This window comes from Triticum urartu, chromosome 1A (genome assembly GCF_056163025.1).
Source record: "Triticum urartu cultivar PI428250 chromosome 1A, HENAU_Tu73, whole genome shotgun sequence".
Lineage (NCBI taxonomy): Eukaryota > Viridiplantae > Streptophyta > Magnoliopsida > Poales > Poaceae > Triticum > Triticum urartu.
Genome location: NC_141873.1, coordinates 324,937,156 through 324,961,234, shown reverse-complemented (window position 1 = coordinate 324,961,234; position 24,079 = coordinate 324,937,156). Strand labels below are relative to the sequence as shown.

At 43.6% G+C, this 24,079-nt stretch overlaps 2 protein-coding genes across 7 annotated transcripts; one reads left to right on the top strand and one right to left on the bottom strand.

Annotated features, from left to right (window-relative positions):
- The first annotated feature begins 5,894 nt into the window (after positions 1 to 5,894).
- ETFQO (electron-transfer flavoprotein:ubiquinone oxidoreductase) lies at positions 5,895 to 13,553 on the top strand. 6 transcript variants are annotated; one of them, XM_048674425.1, is made up of 18 exons: positions 5,895 to 6,381; positions 6,496 to 6,572; positions 6,918 to 7,024; positions 7,132 to 7,213; positions 7,302 to 7,410; positions 7,612 to 7,658; positions 7,772 to 7,846; positions 9,802 to 9,918; positions 10,559 to 10,627; positions 10,742 to 10,834; positions 11,503 to 11,605; positions 11,721 to 11,845; positions 11,995 to 12,044; positions 12,124 to 12,190; positions 12,305 to 12,384; positions 12,710 to 12,838; positions 12,973 to 13,039; positions 13,353 to 13,553. In XM_048674425.1, the coding sequence occupies exons 1-18, from the start codon at positions 5,910 to 5,912 to the stop codon at positions 13,434 to 13,436; spliced, it is 1,953 nt and encodes a 650-aa protein (XP_048530382.1). In that variant the 5' UTR covers positions 5,895 to 5,909; the 3' UTR covers positions 13,437 to 13,553. The 6 variants fall into 6 exon arrangements, 4 of the variants coding, with proteins under 4 accessions (XP_048530382.1, XP_048530392.1, XP_048530386.1 ...); XM_048674435.1 differs by lacking the exon at positions 13,353 to 13,553 and adding an exon at positions 13,170 to 13,327; XM_048674429.1 differs by lacking the exon at positions 13,353 to 13,553 and adding an exon at positions 13,164 to 13,327.
- Positions 13,554 to 14,434: 881 nt separating this feature from the next.
- CDI (Nucleotide-diphospho-sugar transferases superfamily protein) lies at positions 14,435 to 15,813 on the bottom strand. The gene has a single exon (XM_048696740.2). It carries the CDS (start codon positions 15,472 to 15,474, stop codon positions 14,671 to 14,673), a length of 804 nt encoding a protein of 267 aa, XP_048552697.2. The 5' UTR covers positions 15,475 to 15,813; the 3' UTR covers positions 14,435 to 14,670.
- Positions 15,814 to 24,079: the final 8,266 nt, after the last annotated feature.

The following is a 24,079-nucleotide window of genomic DNA, read 5'->3' as shown; positions in this document are numbered from 1 at the left end:
AACTGATTCATAATCAAGTGATTCCAAAAGCCCATCAGCATGGAGTTTCTTCATGCGCTTTACACCAATATGACCTAAACGGCAGTGCCACAAATAAGTTTGCACTATCATTATTAACTTTGCATCTTTTGGTTTCAATATTATGTTTATGTGTATCACTATGATCGAGATCCAACGAACTATTTTCATTGGGTGTGTAACCATATAAGGTTTTATTCATGTAAACAGAACAACAATTTATTCTCTTACTTAAATGAATAACCGTATTACAATAAACATGATCAAATCATATTCATGCTCAACGCAAACACCAAATAACACTTATTTAGGTTCAACACTAATCCCGAAAGTATAGGGAGTGTGCGATGATGATCATATCAATCTTGGAACTACTTCCAACACACATCGTCACTTCACCCTTAACTAGTTTCTGTTCATTCTGCAACTCCCGTTTCTAGTTACTACTCTGAACCAGTATCAAATACCGAGGGGTTGCTACGAACACTAGTAAAATACACATTAATAATCTGTATATCAAATATACCTTTGTTCACTTTGTCATCCTTCTTATCTGCCAAATACTTGGGGTAGTTCTGCTTCTAGTGACCAGTCCCTTTGCAGTAGAAGCACTTAGTCTCAGGCTTAGGATCAGACTTGGGCTTTTTCACTTGAGCAGCAACTTGCTTGCCGTTCTTCTTGAAGTTCCCCTTCTTCCCTTTGCCCTTTTCTTGAAACTAGTGGTCTTGTCAACCATCAACACTTGATGTTTTTCTTGATTTCTACCTTCATTGATTTCAGCATCACGAAGAGCTTGGGAGTTGTTTCCATTATCCCTTGCATATTATAGTTCATCACGAAGTTCTACTAACTTGGTGATGGTGACTAGAGAATTCTGTCAATCACTATCTTATCTGGAAGATTAACTCCCACTTGATTCAAGCGATTGTAGTACCCAGACAATCTGAGCACATGCTCACTAGTTGGGCGATTCTCCTCCATCTTTTAGCTATAGAACTTGTTGGAGACTTCATATCTCTCAACTCGGGTATTTGCTTGAAATATTAACTTCAACTCCTGGAACATCTCATATGGTCCATGACATTCAAAACGTCTTTGAAGTCCCGATTCTAAGCCATTAAGCATGGTGCACTTAAACTATCAAGTAGTCATCATATTGAGCTAGCCAAACGTTCATAACGTCTGCATCTGCTCCTGTAATAGGTCTGTCACCTAGCGGTGCATCAAGGACATAATTCTTCTGTGCAACAATGAGGATAAACCTCAGATCATGGATCCAATCCGCATCATTGCTACTAACATCTTTCAACACAATTTTCTCTAGGAACATATCAAAATAAACACAGGGAAGCAACAACGCGAGCTATTAATCTACAACATAATTTGCAAAATACTACCAGGACTAAGTTCATGATAAATTTAAGTTCAATTAATCATAGTACTTAAGAACTCCCACTTAGATAGACATCCCTCTAATCCTCTAAGTGATCACGTGATCCAAATCAACTAAACCATGTCCGATCATCACGTGAGATGGAGCAGTTTCATTGGTGAACATCACTATGTTGATCATATCTACTATATGATTCATGCTCGACCTTTCGATCTTCGTGTTCCGAGGCCATATCTGTATATGCTTGGCTCGTCAAGTATAACCTGAGTATTCCGCGTGTGCAACTGTTTTGCACCCGTTGTATTTGAACGTAGAGGCTATCACACCCGATCATCACGTGGTGTCTCAGCACGAAGAACTTTTGCAACGGTGCATACTCAGGGAGAACATTTCTTGATAATTAGTGAGAGATCATCTTAAAATGCTACCGTCAATCAAAGCAAGATAAGATGCATAAAAGATAAACATCACATGCAATCAATATAAGTGATATGATATGGCCATCATCATCTTGTGCTTGTGATCTCCATCTTCAAAGCACTGTCGTGATCATCATCGTCACCGGCGCGGCACCTTGATCACCATCGTAGCATCGTTGTCGTCTCGCCAATCTTATGCTTCCACGACTATTGCTACCGCTCAGTGATAAAGTAAAGCATTACAGCGCAATTGCATTGCATACAATAAAGTGACAACCATATGGCTCCTGCCAGTTGCCGATAACTTGGTTACAAAACATGATCATCTCATACAATAGAATTTAGCATCATGTCTTGACCATATCACATCACAACATGCCCTGCAAAAATAAGTTAGACGTCCTCTACTTTGTTGTTGCAAGTTTTACGTGGCTGCTACGGGCTTAAGCAAGAACCAATCTTACCTACGCATCAAAACCACAATGATAGTTTGTCAAGTTGGTGCTGTTTTAAACTTCGCAAGGACCGGGCGTAGCCACACTCGGTTCAACTAAAGTTGGAGAAACTGTCACCCGCTAGCCACCTTTGTGCAAAGCACGTCGGGAGAACCGGTCTCGCGTAAGCGTACGCGTAATGTCGGTCCGGGCCGCTTTGTCCAACAATACCGCCGAACCAAAGTATGACATGCTGGTAAGCAGTATGACTTATATCGCCCACAACTCACTTGTGTTCTACTCGTGCATATAACATCAACACATAAAACCTAGGCTCTGATGCCACTGTTGGGGAACGTAGTAATTTCAAAAAATTTCCTACGCACACGCAAGATCATGGTGATGCATAGCAACGAGAGGGGAGAGTGTGATCTACATACCCTTGTAGACCGATAGCGGAAGCGTTAGCACAACGCGGTTGATGTAGTCGTACGTCTTCACGGCCCGACCGATCAAGCACCGAAACTACGGCACCTCCGAGTTCTAGCACACGTTCAGCTCGATGACGATCCCTGGACTCCGATCCAGCAAAGTATCGGGGAAGAGTTCCGTCAGCACGACGGCGTGGTGATGATCTTGATGTACTACCGTCATAGGGCTTCGCCTAAGCACCGCTACAATATTATCGAGGATTATGGTGGAAGGGGACACCGCACACGGCTAAGAATATGATCACGTGGATCAACTTGTGTCTAGGGGTGCCCCCTGCCCCCGTATATAAAGGAGTAGGGGAAGGTGCGGCCGGCCAAGAGGAGGGCGCACCAGGAGGAGTCCTACTCCCATCGGGAGTAGGATTCCCCCCTTTCCTAGTTGGAATAGGATTAGGGAGGGGGAAAGAGGAGAGAGAGAAGGAAGGGGGGCGCCGCCCCCCTCTCCTTGTCCTATTCGGACTAGGGGGGAGGGGTGCACGGCCTAGCCCTGGCCACCTCTCCTCTCTTCCACTAAAGCCCACTAAGGCCCATATACCTCCCGGGGGGTTTCGGTAACCTCCCGGTACTCCGGTAAAATCCCGATTTCACCCGGAACACTTCCGATATCCAAATATAGGCTTCCAATATATCAATCTTTATGTCTCGACCATTTCGAGACTCCTCGTCATGTCCGTGATCACATCCGGGACTCCGAACAAACTTTGGTACATCAAAATGCATAAACTCATAATATAACTGTCATCAAAACCTTAAGCGTGCGGACCCTACGGGTTCGAGAACAATGTAGACATGACTGAGACACGTCTCCGGTCAATAACCAATAGCGGAACCTGGATGCTCATATTGGCTCCCACATATTCTACGAAGATCTTTATCGGTCAGACCGCATAACAACATACGTTGTTCCCTTTGTCATCGGTATGTTACTTGCCCGAGATTCGATCGTCGGTATCTCAATACCTAGTTCAATCTCGCTACCGGCAAGTCTCTTTACTCGTTTCGTAATACATCATCTTGCAACTAACTCATTAGTTGTAATGCTTGCAAGGCTTATGTGATGTGCATTACCGAGAGGGCCCAGAGATACCTCTCCGACAATCGGAGTGATAAATCCTAATCTCGAAATACGCCAACCCAACATGTACCTTTGGAGACACCTGTAGAGCTCCTTTATAATCACCCAGTTACGTTGTGACGTTTGGTAGCACACAAAGTGTTCCTCCGGTAAACGGGAGTTGCATAATCTCATAGTCATAGGAGCACGTATAAGTCATGAAGAAAGAAATAGCAACATACTAAACGATCGGGTGCTAAGCTAATGGAATGGGTCATGTCAATCACATCATTCTCCTAATGATGTGATCCCATTAATCAAATGACAACATATGTCTATGGTTAGGAAACATAACCATCTTCGATTAACGAGCTAGTCAAGTAGAGGCATACTAGTGACACTCTGTTTGTCTATGTATTCACACATGTATTATGTTTCCGGTTAATACAATTCTAGCATGAATAATAAACATTTATCATGATATAAGGAAATAAATAATAACTTTATTATTGCTTCTAGGGCATATTTCCTTCACTCGAATCCGTCGAAGATCAAGTCTCCGCGGATGTCGGCAGTGTAGTTTAAGTTTCCGAACCTGACCTGACGGCCAGGGGCGTAGCTTTCGATCTGCTCCAGATGGCCAAGCAAGTTGGCCCGCAGTGCGAAGCCGCCGAATACGAAGATCTGTCCGGGGAGAAAAACCTCACCCTGGACCGCATCGTTACCGATGATCGAAGGAGCCATCAAGCCTTACGGTGAAGGCACAGTGGAACTCTCAATGAAAGCATCAATGTCGGTGTCAAAACTGGCGGATCTCGGGTTGGGGGTCCTGAACTATGCGTCTAAGGCGGATGGTAACAGGAGGCGGGGGACACGATGTTTACCCAAGTTCGGACCCTCTCGATGGAGGCAATACCCTACGTCCTGCTTGATTGATCTTGATGATATGAGTATTACAAGAGTTGATCTACCACGAGATCGTAGAGGCTAAACCCTAGAAGCTAGCCTATGGTATGATTGTATGTTGTCCTACGGACTAAACCCTCCGGTTTATATAGACACTGGAGGGGGCTAGGGTTACACAGAGTCGGTTACAAGGGAGGAGATCTACATATCTGTATTGCCAAGCTTGCCTTTCACGCCAAGGAGAGTCCCATCCGGACACGGGACGAAATCTTCAATCTTGCATCTTCATAGTCTAACAGTCCGGCCAAAGGATATAGTCCGGCTGTCCGGAGACCCCCTAATCCAGGACTCCCTCAACGACCAAGAGTTCAAGTTCCTTCACGTGTTCTCCAGGATCAAGTCGTGCGAGAAGTGGAGGAAGTGTCGGCTTGCTCTCGTCAAGGCCAAGGAGACCTACAAGCCGGACGCGCCTGCCCCGGCGGCGGCAGAAGGGCGCCCTAATGACAACAAAAGAGCCAAAGCGGGCGAGGGACGCGACACCCGCTGCCGAATGGCTGCAATCATCGATCGAGCAGTGCATCGCCGACACCAAGAACAACACCGCCAAGAGGAGAAATCCGACGAGGGGTGGTCGGCGTTGATGACGAAGCCGACGTCAAGCTCAACCTTCTCAGGACCAACGTCGTTGCGAAGAAGAGGAACACCGACCTGGCGTTCTTGATGGCGGCAGACATGTCGACGATGGACTAGCATGTGAAGGCGTGGTACCTGGCGGAGCGCGGCCTCATCTTGAACCAGATGCTCGGACCGGCGGCGACCACCGCCCCTACGCCCACGACGACGCCAACACCGGCGCCCAGCCCGAGCAATGAAGTTGCGCCGACATCGATGACCAACCCGAGCACTGAAGCCACGCCGACGCCGAGCGCGAGCACTGAAGCCGCGCCCACGCCCACGCCGACCCCGGCCAGTCGCACGGCAGAGAAGCATACCGTTTGATGTGTTCCATGTCTATGATTCCTTCCTTTTGATCGCCGAACTTTTGGGTATGTTTGACAGCCAAACGACATATTTGGCTGTGGCGTTTCATGAACCAGTGTGGAGTACCTATGATCTTTGTTTTGGATGAATTTCTTAAAAAAAAAAGATGATTTTCGTCTTCGTCCACCTCAACGATCTGATCCACAGCCAAGTATGCCGGAGCCCGATTTCCTGAAAGAAAAAAAATACCCAAGTGCCGGAGCCTCAGCCAACTGCCACTCCACACTTCCGTATCATCCCGGACTTCCCTTCCTCCACCTCCACCTCCTCTCTCTCTGTCTCTACTTCGCGCAGCCAGGCTCCAAAATTCCGAAGCGAGACGCCTCCACCTCCAAGCAAGCTCCCACCGATCCGGAAGCTTCCCGTGTGCCCAATGCATCGAATCCTCCGCGCGGCTGCGGCGGCGGCCGCGGGGATCGCCACGGCCCCGGCTCGCCGCCACCGCGCGCCGAGCTGGGGCGCGGCCACGGCCAGGTGGTTCTCGGTCGAACGGGAGGCGATGAGCTACGACGTCGTGATCGTGGGCGCCGGCCCGGCGGGCCTCGCCGCCGCCATCCGGCTGAAGCAGCTCTGCCGCGCGGCCGACACCGACCTCTCCGTCTGCGTCCTCGAGAAGGGAGCCGAAGTCGGTGCGCCGCCTCGCACACAAATCCTATTCTCGCTGCTGTACTGTACTACACTTGCAACGGCATTGATCACCCTCATGTAATTTGGGCCTTTGTTTTTGTTCGCCCTGCAGGTGCTCATATACTGTCAGGGAATGTGTTCGAGCCCCGTGCGTTGGATGAGCTCATCCCGAAGTGGAGGCAAGAGGATGTATGCCCTTCTGTATTCTGCATTCGATATGTTATGTTTTTTTGTGGCTCACTCTGGTTTTCTAGTGCAATAGTGCTTGTTTGTTGTTGATTTACTGAACACATGCCTTAGATTCAGCCGAGCATACGGAATTAAAGATATTATTGTGTGGGAGGGTGCTGTGATACCTTTAAATAGAACAAATGCAAGTTCTGTGTTCCTAAAATCACTTTAAATAGAACAAATGCAAGTTTTGTGTTCCTAGAATCGTTTTTATTGTTCCCAGTGATCTATGGAAAACTAAGAGTGGGATGTACCAAGTAACTTGGATACTCATTTTTATGTGACTATGATAATGTTCAACAGGCCCCAATCAGAGTCCCTGTCTCATCTGACAAGTTCTGGATGTTAACAAAGAACAAGGCATGGACACTTCCATCTCCTTTTGATAACAAAGGGAACTATGTAATAAGGTGCTGATATTTTTCTTTTCTTATCGATCGACTTGATGCTTTGTACAGTTCTATATTCCTCTTATTCCAGGGAATCCGCGTATGCCAACATACTTGTTTTTGTCCAGCTTGAGCCAATTGGTGCGATGGATGTCCGTAAAGGCTGAAGAATTAGGTGTTGAAGTGTATCCAGGGTTTGCTGCGAGTGAGGTACCATCCTTTTTAACCCTCTTCCCTCTTCCGGTTGAGGAACACTTTCGTGGAAGGATTAATATTTGCCTCAATTCTGCTCTGACAGATCCTTTATGATGAAAATCAAATAGTCGCAGGCGTTGCAACCAATGATGTTGGTATTGCTAAAGATGGTAGTAAACGGGAAACTTTTCAACCGGGTGTGGAACTAAGAGGCGAGTAACATCCTTCACCTGGTGGTTCACATAACAATATATGTTAATAATATGTTGTATATTTTCCTTATGAATTGTTTTAGAGGTAGACAATGCTTATTTCTTTGATTTGTTCTTTTCTCGAAGATTGATATACTTTATTTTCCACTCTTGTTGTTCCATGTACGTATACATTCTCATGGTCAGCTACTTAGATTGCAGGGCGAATAATACTTCTAGCTGAGGGTTGCCGGGGTTCATTATCAGAGGTCAGTATATGTAATTCTAGTGTGATAGATTTAGTCCAGGAATGTTATCTATTCTGTTATGCAATTGATGCTGCAGCCTATCATGTTATCCTTCTTTGTCTTGTGCTTTCCAGAAAATAATAACGAATCACAAGCTCAGAGAAAGTGGGCAAGGCCAACATCAAACGTATGCTCTTGGAATCAAAGAGGTATATCTACATTCACTGATACCATTTGAATTATGAAATTCGATAATGCCATGTATGATTGCCTTGTTCTCAATTCTGAAACTTAAAGAAGCAGGATTGTTTACATGAACCATATTGTTTTTGCACATTAGCACCACATTATACACACAATGTGCCCGACGCGGATTTTTGGGATATGGTGCCACGCGAGGATGTTATCCTGACCGACGATTGCTGTCATGCGATTCACACTTAATATAGTGCTTGACTGGACTGTAGAAATACTTAGGGATAAGTGAGTGAATACGCAACATTAATACAGTAGACGTTAGCCAACTATTATTGAATTTGGTGGAGATAGACTGGTATATTTATGGTCATGGTGCAGGGCTGCAGGCTACCCGTCAGTGTAATTAACATTCGTGACCTGGGTTGGGTGGTAGTAAATGAGGTCTGCTCCTAGTAAGTAAAAATTACTCACCCAACCTGCACTATGGATCCTTGGTCAACCTAGTTCATGGGATTCAGTTCGTCTGATGAAGGTTGTTGCTCCAGTTTTTGCTACTAGGTTCTTGCTTGCTTGCCTAAGAAAAAGGTTCTTGCTTACCCAAAATTACTCACCCAATATGCATGTTCACAGACAACCCTGTATTGCAATAGAATGTTTGCCAAAACTGCCTTTTTTAGGCCAGATGAAAATTGCATCTCTCCTGTTATGCTAGCAGAAGTTGGTTCTGAACTTGTGCTAACACCTTTACAACAAAATCAAGGTTCCCTGAAATAAAGCAACTTCTCTTTGTTTTCGCCTTTGCATGGCGATCCAACTAAATCACACAAATATTTTTCTCCTTCAGACATGTTTGGAAGATGAGTATTTCATAGTAAAGGGTTTCAGTATTTAGACGACAAATTTGTTTGGGAAGAAAATGGAGGAAATAAAGAAGGCGACAATGGGACTTCTCTTTGTTTTCTTCTTTGCACTGATCCTCGATAAGCTCCACAACCACTGAATTCAACCCTGGGCAACCATCCTCGTCGCCTTGTTCATTTAGCTGTGACCCATTTTTAGATCGTCGAACGGCCAATCAGTACCCAGTTAATGTTTCATTTTACCGTTGTCCTCCATGTACTAGGTAGTAATTAGTTTTCCATCAAGCTCCTCAATTTACTAGTATGTGCTACCTGGTTCACCTACCGTGCAAACAGCTTTGTGTTATGATTCGTCAAGCAATAAATAAAGCGGGTGTGTTCAATATCAACTTCAGCATTACAAATTAATCAAGGTTCCTGGCAATATCTAACCATGCTAATCTCCTGCAAAGACTTGCACACACAAAACATCAGCAAGCAGATAAATAAGGCGTGCCGGGCACACGCCAACTGCCATAAATTTCCCACATACTGCCAACGCTCCTTTAAATAGCTGCGAGCTGCCAAGTTGTAAATGCATGGCAGACAATCAAGGAACTCAGGAATAATTAAAATCATGCGTGAGGCTGTATTGTGGGCCATCTGCTGCCGATGTCAGAGGTAATACGCAAGCCATACAAGTTGTATACGGTGCATGGAATTAATTATACACGCTTGATGTATTCGAACTGCACGAATCACATGGGAATGGACGGGCAGGATACCAACCTCGCGTGGCTGCATGTGCACTCGTGATTTATCGCAATGCGCCTTATTATACAAATAATATGACTAGTATAAATTGTCGGATGTCTCTAAATAGGCACTATTCATACATTAGGGCTCAATTTGTTAGCATTTGGATCATTCATACACGCACCATTTTCTAATATATTTTTTCCAAAAGAATTATCAATGTTATAGAAATCTTATTGATTGCCCTTTATACTGTTACTGGATTGTAATTTACTATCTTCTCTTAAAATCTTCCATGTCTTTTTTTCTAACTACTACTTGAAGATGGTTTATTAACGCTTCTTTTGTCCAAATTGGATGCTTTCATTTAGGTCTGGGAGATAGAAGAAGGAAAGCATAAGCCAGGTTCCGTGGTTCATACTGTAGGGTGGCCTTTGGACATGAAGACATATGGAGGATCATTTCTATACCACCTTGATGATAGACAGGTACTTTTGAGATTTGCAGCTTGTCATTGTCACGTATTATATGTTTTGCTTGCAAGGATTGTTATCTGTGAAAATATATAATATACAATCTCATTTCTGTACTACCTTGATGATAGACAGGTACTTTTGAGATTTGTAGCTTGTCATTATCACGTATTATATGTTTTGCTTGCAAGGATTGTTATCTGTGTAAATATATAATATACAATCTCAGATTATAGGAAGCATTCTGCAGCACAGCCTAAATTTAGTCAGCAAAAAATAAGTTTCTCTGCCTTTGCTGTGTGAAGTGCTCTCTTCTATGAACACAAATCTTTACTTGAGTTTTTTTTGTTGAACTTGTTTTTTGTATTAGAAGAATGCCAAAACAGCACGGAAGCTACACAAGCACTGGTCTGTTGTCTACCCAAATCAGAAATCAAAACACTAAGATCCTAAAACACCAAAAGGAAGGGAAAACACCAAAAACATTTATGCTTGAGTTTGAAGGGGGAGGCGCTAATTCATCCGTATCATTTGACCCTTGATTTGCACATGGATGACTGGCTATTAATACTTTTTTTTTCGCTTGCAACTTCCTAAAGTGTTGTTCAGAAGTTTGAATTACATGTATTCAGTGTTATTTTTGCTCTTATTTCAGTTAGCAATTGGTCTGGTTGTTGCCTTGAATTATCGAAATCCTTTTCTCAGCCCATACGATGAGTTCCAGGTGTGTATATTTTCTGTATGATTGTCTTTTGGTGACAAGTAGTATGTAGCTGATCTGAGTATTTCAGTTCTGTCGTCACTTAACTGTCAGAATAAATTCTTTCCAATATTTCAGAAATTCAAGCAGCACCCTGCAATCAGAACACTTCTGGAAGGTGGAACAGTTCTTCAGTATGGTGCTCGTACTTTGAATGAAGGTGGTTTTCAGGTAAGATGATATGGTTGGCTACAGATAAATGCACGTGTAAGCTCCTTATGTAATCTACATTTATATTACATGGCATTGTACATAGACATCAGTGCAGTTTCACCTGGTGCGATCTATTGCTGGCAGTATTAACTCTGTAAGCTGAAACATGGTTCTGGTCTTGCTCGTTTGTTATATTATACTAGCACGTTGCCCATGCGTTGCTATGAAAACTAAATTATGAGGTGTAAGGTCATGACTTAAGAGCATAATTTTGAGTTAGTCACATTTTTGCATTTTGTTATTTGTGCATTCTTCAAGTGTGAAAGTAGAGTATAATTTGTTTTAGGTCCCACATGTGAGTAAAAGTGCATTTGTTTATTTATGTCTCTTGGAAGGTTGATAGTCCCACATGTGGGCAAGGATGCATTTTTTTATTGGTGAAGGGTATTGGTCCCACAAGTGAATTCACCACCAACTCCAACCTTTATAAGTAGGAAAGATTTCAACATTTATTGTAGCATTCCACTTCTGTTATTCAGTTTAATAACCTGTATTATTTTTGCTTTTCAGCTGTTAAATGTGGTTCACTTCTGTTATTTAGTTAATAGCTGTGTTGTGTTTGCTTTCTACTAGTTGCTACTTATATTCAGTAATATGGTACTGATAGAGTTCCTAAATAATTTCAGTCAATACCAAATCCAGTTTTCCCCGGTGGTGCAATTATTGGATGCTCTGCAGGGTTCCTAAATGTTCCCAAAATAAAAGGATCACATACCGCTATGAAATCAGGTATCTCTCCACTATGTGTTTGTTTGCGCTAGATTTTTAACTAGGGTTTGCGGTTCATTTAATTATCTGTTTATCGATACAAGCCTTGTACTAAAGGTAGAGATGTGCACAAAAGGTATGCTTGCGGCAGAAGCAACTTTCAAGGCTCTGGTTGAAGGATCTTCCATTGATCTGTACTGGGAGAATCTCAAGAAGTCATGGATATGGGACGAACTCTATAGAGCTCGGAATTATAGACCAGTATGTGATTATTATTATTATTAGTCTCCCAAACAACATATTCTTTCTAGTTTTTGAATTTTTTTTTCAAAGAAGTGCAGAGGATAGGCCATGCATTTCTTTTTCTGAAGCTTGTAAGAAAATAAAGATGCTTTATTGTTTGCTTATAGGCATTTGAATACGGATTTATTCCTGGCATGGCCTTGTCAGCAGTGGAACGGTGAGGTCCCAATTGGTAAGCTAGTGTTATTTGGTGTTCTATCCATTTCACTTACACATGTTAATTGTTCAATTGTTAGCTACATATTCAAAGGGAAGTCACCTTTTACACTGAAGCATGGGAAGCCTGACCATGAAGCTACAGAAGTGAGTGTGAAGTGCTACCATTGCTCAACATTCTTTGTTAGCAGAAAATTAAAATCACAATATTGTTCCATTTCTGTTACTAGCGAGACTGACTGAACACTTCCTTGTGGACAGATGGTCAATCTGCATTCGCCTATTTCGTATCCAAAACCAGATGGGCAGGTGTCCTTTGACGTTCCGTCTTCTTTATACAGGTACACATGCCTGCAGCAAGAATATTAGTCTTCTTTCAAACTTCTTTACTCAACACCTTAGTCGTGCTTTACTAACCGTGCAGCTTAGAACCTAGTAACATGAGAAACGCCATACTGTATATATAAAAAATGTTTGAAGCCGATAGCCCAAACATGGAGCGCTTTTCCTTAAACAAATTCGAAGGACCATAGATACCGCAGATGCACTGATCAAAATTGGTAGCTGCACGGCATTTCTGTATCTTGAACCTGGGGGATACCATGGATATACTGCAGAGTACCTTCTCGATCTGTACTTCTATCACTAATAATTTCTTCTGTACAGGAGCAACACAAACCATGAGCATGACCAGCCTCCTCATCTCCGGTTGAGGGATCCTGCAGTACCTGAAACCGTAAATCTCCCACAGTATGCTGGACCAGAGTCGCGTTATTGTCCAGCTCGAGTTTACGAGTATGCAATGACCATGCCAGCTTGAATTATCATTTTCTCCCAGTGGAATAGATAACGCGCAATAAAATGTGCCATGCTTTGTAGCCCAAGCAGAAGTTGCTGATTTACTGCTGACCATTTCTGTTGGCATGCAGATATGTATCTGACGAGAATGGTGACCCGAAGCTTCACATAAATGCTCAAAATTGTCTTCATTGCAAGGTAGCTCCCTTCATTTGATGGTTCAGGGATCTTGCATTCTTTTATATATTCAGTGCATGGTTGCATAGGGAGGGTGCCCGCCCGTTGTTGGATTTGTGTCATCCACTGAACTGCGAAGTTGTAGTTTCAGGAAAGCATATGTTCCTCTGTTAGATTCTGGCGTTCATGGTTGCACTGATCCAATCCACAGTGACACAGTCGCTGTTATGATCTGGATAGCCAATTCAAAGTTTTTGGGATGTACCATCGGAAACTTATTATTTGAGCCTCTTACTTGTGTTCCCTCCACCTAAGCTGTTGACGCTATCGGCAGGCTTGTGACATAAAAGATCCAAAGCAAAACATCGAGTGGACTGTCCCGGAAGGCGGAGGAGGACCTGGTTACACAGTGATGTGAACATTAGTAGAGAAATTCTGATGCCCAAATTGGCCTGTCCAACACTATTCTCATAATAATGGTGTAAATATTACTTACAATGTTTCTGATGCTGAAACTAGCTTGTCCGACGGTATATTTTAGAGAACCTTGTGCGACGAATACACCAACCAGGGTTGGCATGTACGGTGCCAGAGAGTTCCGGTGGAATTCCTTCCATCTGAATGGCCGAAAGCAACCGATGGCCTAGTGTAACTGCACGTGCTGGTGCTTAGGGTAAAGTGGAGGTGGGGTCACTAAAAAAAGTTCGAACTGTTCTTCAGTACAGCTAAGTAGCTGCTGGCTTAAGAAAAAGAATCGGATACTTTGCCTCTTGCAGAGATGAGATCGCTTTGTCGAAATATAACACGCAAGATACATGTACCGAACATAGGCTGTATGGTAGGCTAATTCTGAGCGATATCCAAAAATCAGTGACCTGGATCTGTCACACCGGTGAGCAGTGGACAGTGGTCACATACGGACATTGGATTCTCTTGCCGATCAGGGTGCTCCAGTTCCACACGCCCACGGCCCACCACTGATGAGTCTAGAGTAGAACTAGAACGATCAACGAATGGTTGTGTTCAACCTAGTACTCCATTGTTAACATGTGATTTGAGATTGCAGAGACAAGGACACATCTCTGTCTGGTCCAGCGCCAAGAACATGCATCTGTCATGGGAGTTTGTTTAGTTCAAGCAAAACAGTAAAGAAGTGGCTGGCCTCTGCAGAGTTATCTATCCAGGGACATTCCCAGCCTCCAAGTGCCAAGGAACACTATAGGAGCTAGCCATTTTGTTTCAGTGCCCAGGAACGCAAAGAAACCAACCATTTTGCTGCAGTGCCATGAGATTTTATCTCCTGAACCGAAATGAACCAAAAGACGAACACATGGATCCCAGCCTCCGAGCACCAAGGAACACAAAGAAGCCAGCCATTCTGGTGCTCCTGAACCAAAAAACCAACGCAACCCTGAATTCGGGACCAATTTGCCCACCATCGTTTTCAGCAATAGGGCGGAACAAGATAATCAGATTTCTCAGTCCAACATCAGCCAGCCAAGGATTATTAATTCAGTAAGCATTATTAATCCCCCTACCACCTATACCAAGAAACCAGCATAACAAACAGATTGAATCGAAAGAATTCCCACGGCGCAAAAGGACCAATGCAATGCAATGCAGTAAAACTTGTTGGCCGGCCCCATCATCCATCAATTCCCCTCGTCGTCCTCGTCGTCCTCGAGCTCGAGCCTCTCCTTCTCGGCCTTGCGCTTCTCCTTCTCCGCCCTGAGCTCCTCGGCCTCCTTGATCCAGAGGTCGGCGAACTCGCAGTCCCTGTACCTGTCGAACCAGGGTCCCCCGCAGGTGTAGTGCAGGGCCTTGGGCTTCGTGGTCGGGTCGTCAGGGTCGACCTTGTTGTGGCCGACGAGGAAGTTCCAGACGAAGGGCACCTCCCCGATCTCGTCGTCTTCGAGCCAGGAGAATCGGTGGAGGAAGGCGCCGGTCTTGGTGCTGACGGCGTCCGGGGTGAGCGTGGCGACGTTCTTGGGGTGGGCGCAGTTGTAGAGCACCATGGAGGACCAGTTCTTGCGCGGGTACACGGTCTGCATGGCGCCGTCCATCTTGGTGGTCTCGAGGGGCGCGTACTCGTGCTTGACGCAGACGACGGCGAGGCGCTTGGCGGCGGCGGCGTCCGAGGGCACGGCGGAGGCGATGAGCTCGGCGACGTCGGCGAGGTAGAGGAAGTCGCAGTCGATGAAGAGCGCCCAGCCGCGGTAGCCGGCGAGGAAGGGGGTGAGGAAGCGGGTGAAGGAGAACTCGGTGCTCTCCATGTGGCCCCGCGTGCGCCAGTAGAGGCCCGACGCGCGCAGGTCCGGCTGCCGGATGGGGCGCACGTCGAGCGGCACGGTGGCGTGGCGGATCAGGCTGCGGCGGCACACCTCGTACGCCTCGTGCTCCTTCGGGTCGTACCCGACGAAGACGCGGAACGGCTCCGGCGACGGCGGCACCGTCATGGTCTGGATCTGGGCGGTGGCGAGGGGAATGGAGCGGAGGAGGAGGGCGCGGGCTTTAATGGAGGGAGGCGAGGTGGGGCTGAAACTAACTAAAGATGGCAAACGGGGGGAGGTGATCTTGAGATCTGTTTCGAATCTAATGATCCTGGTGTGTGTTTGGCTTTGGCGACGGGAGGGACTGACAGGTTGGGCCAGGAAAGCGGGGCCCGTGGGGCAGTGAGACGGCGAGGGGATTTTCCTTTCTTCGTCGGTGCCTCGGTGGGGGATTGACAGCTGGGTAACGCCGGGAGCAGCGGCCGCGGGGAAGAGGATGTCGGTGGCGAGGCGGCGTGGGCACGGCACGGGCGGGAACGCGGCCGTCGCGTGGAAATCTCAGGAGGTGGTCGCGGGAGTCCGCAGCCTGCGGCGTGGGCCGGGGGTCACTGGACGGCCATGTGCTTCGGTGTAGGCGTGTCGCGTGCTATGGTCACGCCTCGTCAAACTGTCAAAGCGCGTCCTCGCGTGAAGACTCCAACTTCGGATGATTGTTGACAACCATGTGACAGGCTCTGATAGTAGTTTAATCTGAGTTGGTAATAACCATTTCCCAGGTCATGTTAAGGTCAATCTTGAAGAATATTTTTGCTTCATTGAAAGCAAAGATTTTCAGTGGCTGAAAGTAGCTGTTTATTGTCGGAAACACTAAAAATCTGACTTTAGATTTTTAGGCATGACAAATCTGAAGTTCTTTTATGACAAATTATATTGGCGAGATGGTGGCAAATTTAGTTTGCAAGCACAATAATATTCTGAAAAAATAAATGAACTGAGGTGAATTTGCCATGCTCGCTAACTAAACTTGTCATCCTCAAATAATATAATTTGTCATGAAAAATGTTTGAGTCACATGGTAAAAAAATCTGATGTCAGATTTGTAGTGAAGTCCTTTATTTCATAGACTCGCATAACCGCACACTCAGGAGGGGTCGTCCGAATGAGCGAACGATCGCTGGAACCTGCTCACGTGAAACAAGTTACCTTACAAGAAACATGTATTTTTAAGCAACTTGGGGAAGAATGTCTCCCTCAAGCTCGGGGGACGCTTATTATAATATTAAATGCTTTACCTGATCATCCTTTTCAAAGTAACGAAATCAGCAATATCTTTATAATGGAGTAAGCGATGAATCTAGGGACCACCTGGATAGTTGTGATGGTTGTGTTTTCAGGAAAAGAACAGTTGAACATGCTCAAGAACTATTGAATAACTTATTAAAAAATGCCAACAATTGGACACTTTCCGAACCACCACCTAAACCAACTCCGAAGAAGTGAGATATTCTATTCGTAAGTCTTGAAGATATGCAAGAGGCTAAGAAATCTATGAAAAAAAAGCACTAAAGCAGAAGATATTAAGCACTACACCAATGGCCCGACGGGCAATTTCCTGGGCCTCCTCCCCGAGCATCATCCCTTAAGCCATAAAAAAACTGTCTAAATCCCAGCGAAAAAATAAAAATGAAAAACAAACACTTGCCATCGAACCAAAAAAACATAGATTTGCCATGATAAATAGCATGAACTTGCGAGTTGTCTAAGAAACACACAGTAAAAATTATTTAATTCACATAAAAAACAAAAAGAGAAATTCAAAACATGGATATATGAGTAAAACAAGAAATTTCCTACAAAAATTGCCATCAGGCATGTATAAAATTTGCCGTAGTAATAGGCATATTAAGTTGTGTCATAAAAATGTGAATAGTTTGTCATTTTAGTATAAAAATGTTGGCATCCATCTAGTAGTATAGATAACACATACTAAAACATCAGGAAGTTTGCTATTCTCCATGGCAAACACATGCACATAACAAAATTTGCCATGATCCTTGGCAAAAAGAACTATATAAAAGCGCATACAAACTTGATGGCAAAAAATATAAAAGATGTTATCTAATTCATGGCAAAAAAGGAAAATTTATGAATGAGTGGCGTGGCAAATTCAAATAAAAAATAAAATAGATGTCTGTATGTAGGCAAAATGTAGAAATTTTGTAATTAGACATGGAAACAATCAATTAAAATTCGTACTAGTGACCATGGCAATTTCATACAAAGAAAATATAAATATGTGTGGGGAAGGGTAAGAAAAGTTCTACTAGTGGCAAGGGAATTTTTTTATGAAAATTTCATGTCACTAGATCATTTTTTAAAACTTTTGCCATGTCACAGAAGAAGTACCCAACTTTAAGAGTGGCCTTAGCCCCAAACTTGTTAGGTGTGTAAGTCTTAATTACACCCTTCAGACTTTTCCTTTCTCTGTTTGTTGCTTTATTCACCATCATCACATGACAGGCGTTCTTTTGGATCCCACCTTATCAGTCTAATGCATAGTAAACACTTTACTAAGACTTGCAAACAAACATTGCTTTGGATATCTCATATCTTTTAGCCTTTGTTTGTATCTGAAACTAATTTTCAGTTCCATGAATATCACATGACTATCCCAAACTTTTGAAGCTCGGGTCTCATGGAAGCAAACATATTGCACTTGACCATAACAAAAAATTAGCTTTTGGATCGAAGGACGAAGTCACATCATCCATAGCATCAGCGGGAGATTACTGAAAGTATGCAATAGGACAAGGCCCTTCTCGGCATTCTTGAGGACAGTACTCACATTATGTTACCAATCATAAAGTTTTAACCAGATAATTTGCAGATTATTCAATTTCAACGGGGAAGGTGGAAAAGCGAGCCAATATTCTACAACTTATATGCAAATAATAATTAGCCTATGTTCAATATAGCTGTTTTTGGTTTTCCAGAAAATCCATATCAAACGAAGTCTAAACACGACGAAATTTTTTGACGACTTTTCATGGAAGGAAAGAGACCTAGGAAGCTTCGAGGGAGCACCAGAAGACCCACAAGGGCCCCACAAGCCAGGGGCACACCCTGGTGCCTTGTGGGCCCCTAGTCATCCCTCTTGGCGCGATTCCAATGCTAAAAATTCATATATATTCCAAAACCCCCGAAAGTTAACCTAGATGAGTTCTTCCGCCGCCGTAAACCTCTATTCCGAAGCGATCTCATCCGGAGCCCTGTTCCGGCACCCTATCGGAGGGGGAAGTCATCACCGGAGGCCATCTTCATCACCCCCGCTGCCTCGATGACGAGGAGGGAGTAGTTCATCCTCGGGGCTGAGGGAATGTACCAGTAGCTATGTGTTTAATCTCTCTCCATCGTGTTCTTTATGGGGCACGATCTTGATGTACCATGAGTTTTGTTAATATAGTTGGATCATATGGTGTTCTTTCCCCTCTAGCTTTGTTGTGATGAATTGAGTCCTGCTCTTTGAAGACCTCTATGTTGGATTGTTTATTACGAATCTAAGATTATTTGATGCATATTGAATAATTAACTCATGGAGACTAGAGGTGGCAATGGGGTTCTCTATGTGACATTAGAATTGATTAATATGTATCATATGGTGTTATCGTAGTATGATCTCTAGGGCTATTCGTGACACCTAGGGGTGGCTCGATAGATTGATTGAAAGGATAACTTTGAGGTGGTTTTTCTATCTACAATGAATTTATCGTGTGTTTTACGATATAGATAGGAACTATGAAGTGACTCTTTATCGTATGTTCAGGGATTGTCTTATGATTCAATTATGTTAATGATGTTGAGAGATTGCACTAGTGAATGTATGAACCCTAGGCCTTGTTTCTAAGCATTGAGACACCATTTTGCTCGCTTTTTGGTACTTACTACCTTGCTATTTTTTTTAATTATTCAGATTATAAAAAGCTATTTCTACCATCCATATTACACATCTATCATCACCTCTTCGCCGAACTAGTGCACCTATACAACTGAAAATTGTATTGGATGTGTTGGGGACACAAGAGACTACTTGTATTTGATTGTAGGATTGTTTGAGAGAGAACCATCTTCATCCTACACCTCCCACGGATTGATAAATCTTAGGTCATCCACTTGAGGCAAATTTGATGTTGTCTTACAAAACTCTACGCTTGGAGGCCCAACCAAGTCTACAAGAATAAAGTTGCGTAGTAGACATCACACCCTTTGGAAATTTCCTTTCTCTATTTGTTGTTTTATTCACCACCATCACGTGACATGCATTCTTCTAAATCCCATCTTATCAATCTAATGCATAGTAAACAATTTACTAATACTTGCAAACAAACATTGCTTTGGATATCTCATATCTTAGCCTTCGTTTGTATCTAGAGCTAATTTTCAGTTTCAAGAATATCACATAACTATCCCAAACTTTCGAAGTTTGGGTCTCATGGAAGCGAACATATTGCACTTGGCCGTAACAACAATCCAGCTTTTGGATCAAAGGACGAAAGTCACATCATCCATAGCATCAGCGAGAGAATACCGAAAGTATGCCATAGGACAAAGTCCTTCTTGTCACCCTTTAGGACAATCCACACATCACGTTACCAATCATAAAGTTTTAACTAGATAATTTACAGCTTATTCATTTCAATAGGGAAGGTGAAAACGCGAGCCACTATTCTACAACTTATATGCAAATAATACTTAGACTACATTCAGTAATTAATTGCACTTAGCAATTAAACAATTTAATTATAAAGTGTGCTCCCACTCAAACAATTTAATTATAAAGTGACCTTTCTGACGGAGAAATCTTCATGAAAATTCAGCCAAAAACTTTGTCGTGGCAGCAGTTTCGAAAACTCCTCTCGTGGTAGAACTTTTCTGTCAAGGCTTCTTTTTTCTTTTTCTCCATCTTTGTATTTTGCATCGGTGTCCACCTTTGCAAAGCCAATTGTTACTCTGCATGATGATCTATCTAATTGGAATGTTGAAAATATGCCATCCAATCATTGTGTTTATTCACTGGTACCGTATTGTGCTATACAAACGGTTTTAACCCCTTTCCGCGATGGCATTTGGAACCGTCGCCTAGTGAGTGACGGCGATAAGGGGGTCCTTCCCACACGACCCAAAAACCGTCGGGGATAGGCGAGCGGCTACTGACGATCGCCATAGAATAAATGTATGAGAGGCCGCCCCAGTCCCACACGTTACATCTCGACGTTACGTTCTGATCAGAGAGACATCCCAAACGATTACGCCACTATAGTCATGTGAAAAAGGTGGACATCAACATTTAATCTACCAATATGTTTGTGATAGGTACGTTATCGCACACGGTTCAAGAATGTAAAATGTGTGTGGTGCCTGTACTAACACCAACATGTCCATTTTCATAACTGTGTGCGATTGGTATTCCTATCACACACGCACACTAGTTTGAAATGTTTGTCGTATTAGCATGAACCGCACACGCATATGAGACGAAACCATGTGTGCATCTATCGGGCATCGTAAACGTTTCACGTCAAAGAACCGTCTGCTCTCTATTTTTCGTCGCACACGCTGTTTTCTTTCTAACCGTGTGTACATTATTTTATTCGCTCCTGTATAATTTTATTTTTCCATGTAATTTATTATTCGAATTGGAAATTTTGAGATATGAAACATGCAATTCAAATTCTCAGCACAATGGTTCAACACAGAATCCATAAATAAAATTTTCAGTACATTATGTTCAGTAATTACAGGATTAGATAGTAATTAACTATGATGAACCACAATATTTAGAGGCGGTAAAGGTGAAGAGACAAGTGTAAATCATTTTGACTGTCGATGGTGTTGAAGAAGCGGAATGCCCATAATGTGCCTTCATGCATGCCATAGGCACGGACAATTTTTGTCCAACCCCTTGTGACGATCGCTCGCCCATCCTTCACCGCCTTCAGGAAGACTTCTAGAGTATTATCATGGTAGCATGAATTATATACTTTAACCTTAGTTGCCTCCACTCCGGTCATGTAGTTTGCAAGGTAATCATCAATAAATAGCTTCGGAAACCATTGAAAAGAGAAAAATATCATATACTAAGGTCTAATAGAGTAACTTGTTGTGGGCAGGGCGAAAAGGCAACACATTACCTACCATCCTAAAGTTCACTGTTGTCTTGGACAAAGTGTAAATAAAGAGCTTAATTTCCATCACCCGTTTCTTTCGCCTGACAATCTTTCTTAATTTCCTCACTTGACGCTTGTTCATGAATATCTAATTGCCCCATACGCAAAAGGGATCAAAGCGTGGATCAGTACTGCTCATATATGTACCTACAAGCAACCAGTTAATGTTAGAAACTAAACTGAGATTGCACAAATGATGTAAAATACAACTACCTATGTTCCTAAGTACAAGTATTTTTAGAGATTTCAATATGAACTACATACGAATGTATATAGAATTATAGATATAGTTTAGATTAGAATCTAGATTCACTCATTTTGCTCCTTATGTAGTCTATATTGGAATCTCTAAAAATACTTATATTTAGGAACAGATGGTGTATAAGACATGGGATGCAGCTAACTATTGCGGAACACAGTAATTTCAAAAAAATTCCTACGCACACGCAGGATCATGGTGATGTATAGCAACGAGAGGGGAGAGTGTGTCCACGTACCCTCGTAGACCGAATGCAGAAGCGTTAGCACAACGCGGTTGATGTAGTCGTATGTCTACATGATCCGACCGATCCAAGTACCGAACGTACGGCACCTCCGAGTTTTGCACACGTTCAACTCGATGACGTCCCGCAAGCTCCGATTCAGCAAAGCTTCACAGGAGAGTTCCGTCAGCACGATGGTGCGGTGACGGTGATGATGATGCTACCAACACAAGGCTTCGCCTAAGCACCGCTACGATGTGATCGAGGTGGATTATGGTGGAGGGGGCACCGCACACGGCTAAGAGATCAATGATCAATTGTTGTGTCTATGGGGTGCCCCCTGCCCTCGTATATAAAGGAGCAAGGGGAGGAGGCGGCCGGCCAGGGAGAGGTGCGCCAAGAGGGGGAGTCCTACTCCCACTAGGAGTAGGACTCCTCCTTTTCCTAGTAGGAGTAGGAGAGGGGAAAGGAAAGGGAGAGGAGGAGAAGGAAAGAGGGGGCCGGCCCCCTTGCCCTAAACCAATTCGGTTTGGGCCTTGGGGGGGTGCGCCCCACACTCCCCTTGCTGCCCTCTATTTCCACTAAGGCCCATGTAGGCCCATTAAGTCCCTCGAGGGTTCCGGTAACCCCCCGGTACTCCGGTATATGTCCGAAACCTTTCCAGTGTCCGAACATAGTCGTCCAATATATCGATATTTACGTCTCGACCATTTCGAGACTCCTCACCATATCTGTGATCATATCCGGAACTCCGAACTACCTTCGGTACGTCAAAACACAAAAACTCATAATACCGATCGTCACCGAACTTTAAGCGTGCGGACCCTACGGGTTCGAGAACTATGTAGACATGACCGAGACACGTCTCCGGTCAATAACCAATAGCGGAACCTGGATGCTCATATTGGCTCCCACATATTCTACGAAGATCTTTATCGGTCAAACCGCATAACAACATACGTTGTTCCCTTTGTCATCCGTATGTTACTTGCCCGAGATTCGATCATCGGTATCTTAATACCTAGTTCAATCTTGTTACCGGCAAGTCTCTTTATTCGTTCCGTAATACATCATAACGCAACTAACTCATTAGTTACAATGCTTGCAAGGCTTATAGTGATGTGCATTACCGAGTGGGCCCAGAGATACCTCTCCGACAATCGGAGTGACAAATCCTAATCTCGAAATATGCCAACTCAACAAGTACCTTCGGAGACACCTGTAGAGCACCTTTATAATAACCCAGTTACGTTGTGACGTTTGGTAGCACACAAAGTGTTCCTCCAGTAAACGGGAGTTGCATAAATAGGAACATGTATAAGTCATGAAGAAAGCAATAGCAACATACTAAACGATCAAGTGCTAAGCTAACAGAATGGGTCAAGTCAATCACATCATTCTCCTAATGATGTGATCCCGTTAATCAAATGACAACTCATGTCTATGGCTAGGAAACATAACCATCTTTGATCAACGAGTTAGTCGAGTAGAGGCATACTAGTGACACTCTGTTTGTCTATGTATTCACACATGTACTAAGTTTCTGGTTAATACAATTCTAGCATGAATAATAAACATCTATCATGATATAAGGAAATAAATAATAACTTTATTATTGCCTCTAGGGCATATTTCCTTCAGTCTCCCACTTGCACTAGAGTCAATAATCTACTTCACATCTTTATGTGATTAGTTCACATCTTCATGTGACTAATACCCAAAGGGTTTATTAGAGTCAATAATCTAGTTTACATCGCTATGTGATTAACACCCAAAGAGTGATCATGTTTTGCTTGTGAGAGAAGTTTGGTCTACGGGTCTGCAACATTCAGATCCGTATGTATTTCGTAAATTTCTATGTCTACAATGCTCTGCACGGAGCTACTCTAGCTAATTGCTCCCACTTTCAATATGTATCCAGATCGAGACTCAGAGTCATCTAGATCAATGTAAAAAGCTTGCATCGACGTAACTCTTTACGAAGAACTCTTTTATCACCTCCATAACCGAGAAATATTTCCTTAGTCTTCTAAGGATAAATTTGACCGCTGTCAAGTGATCTACTCCTAGATCACTATTGTACTC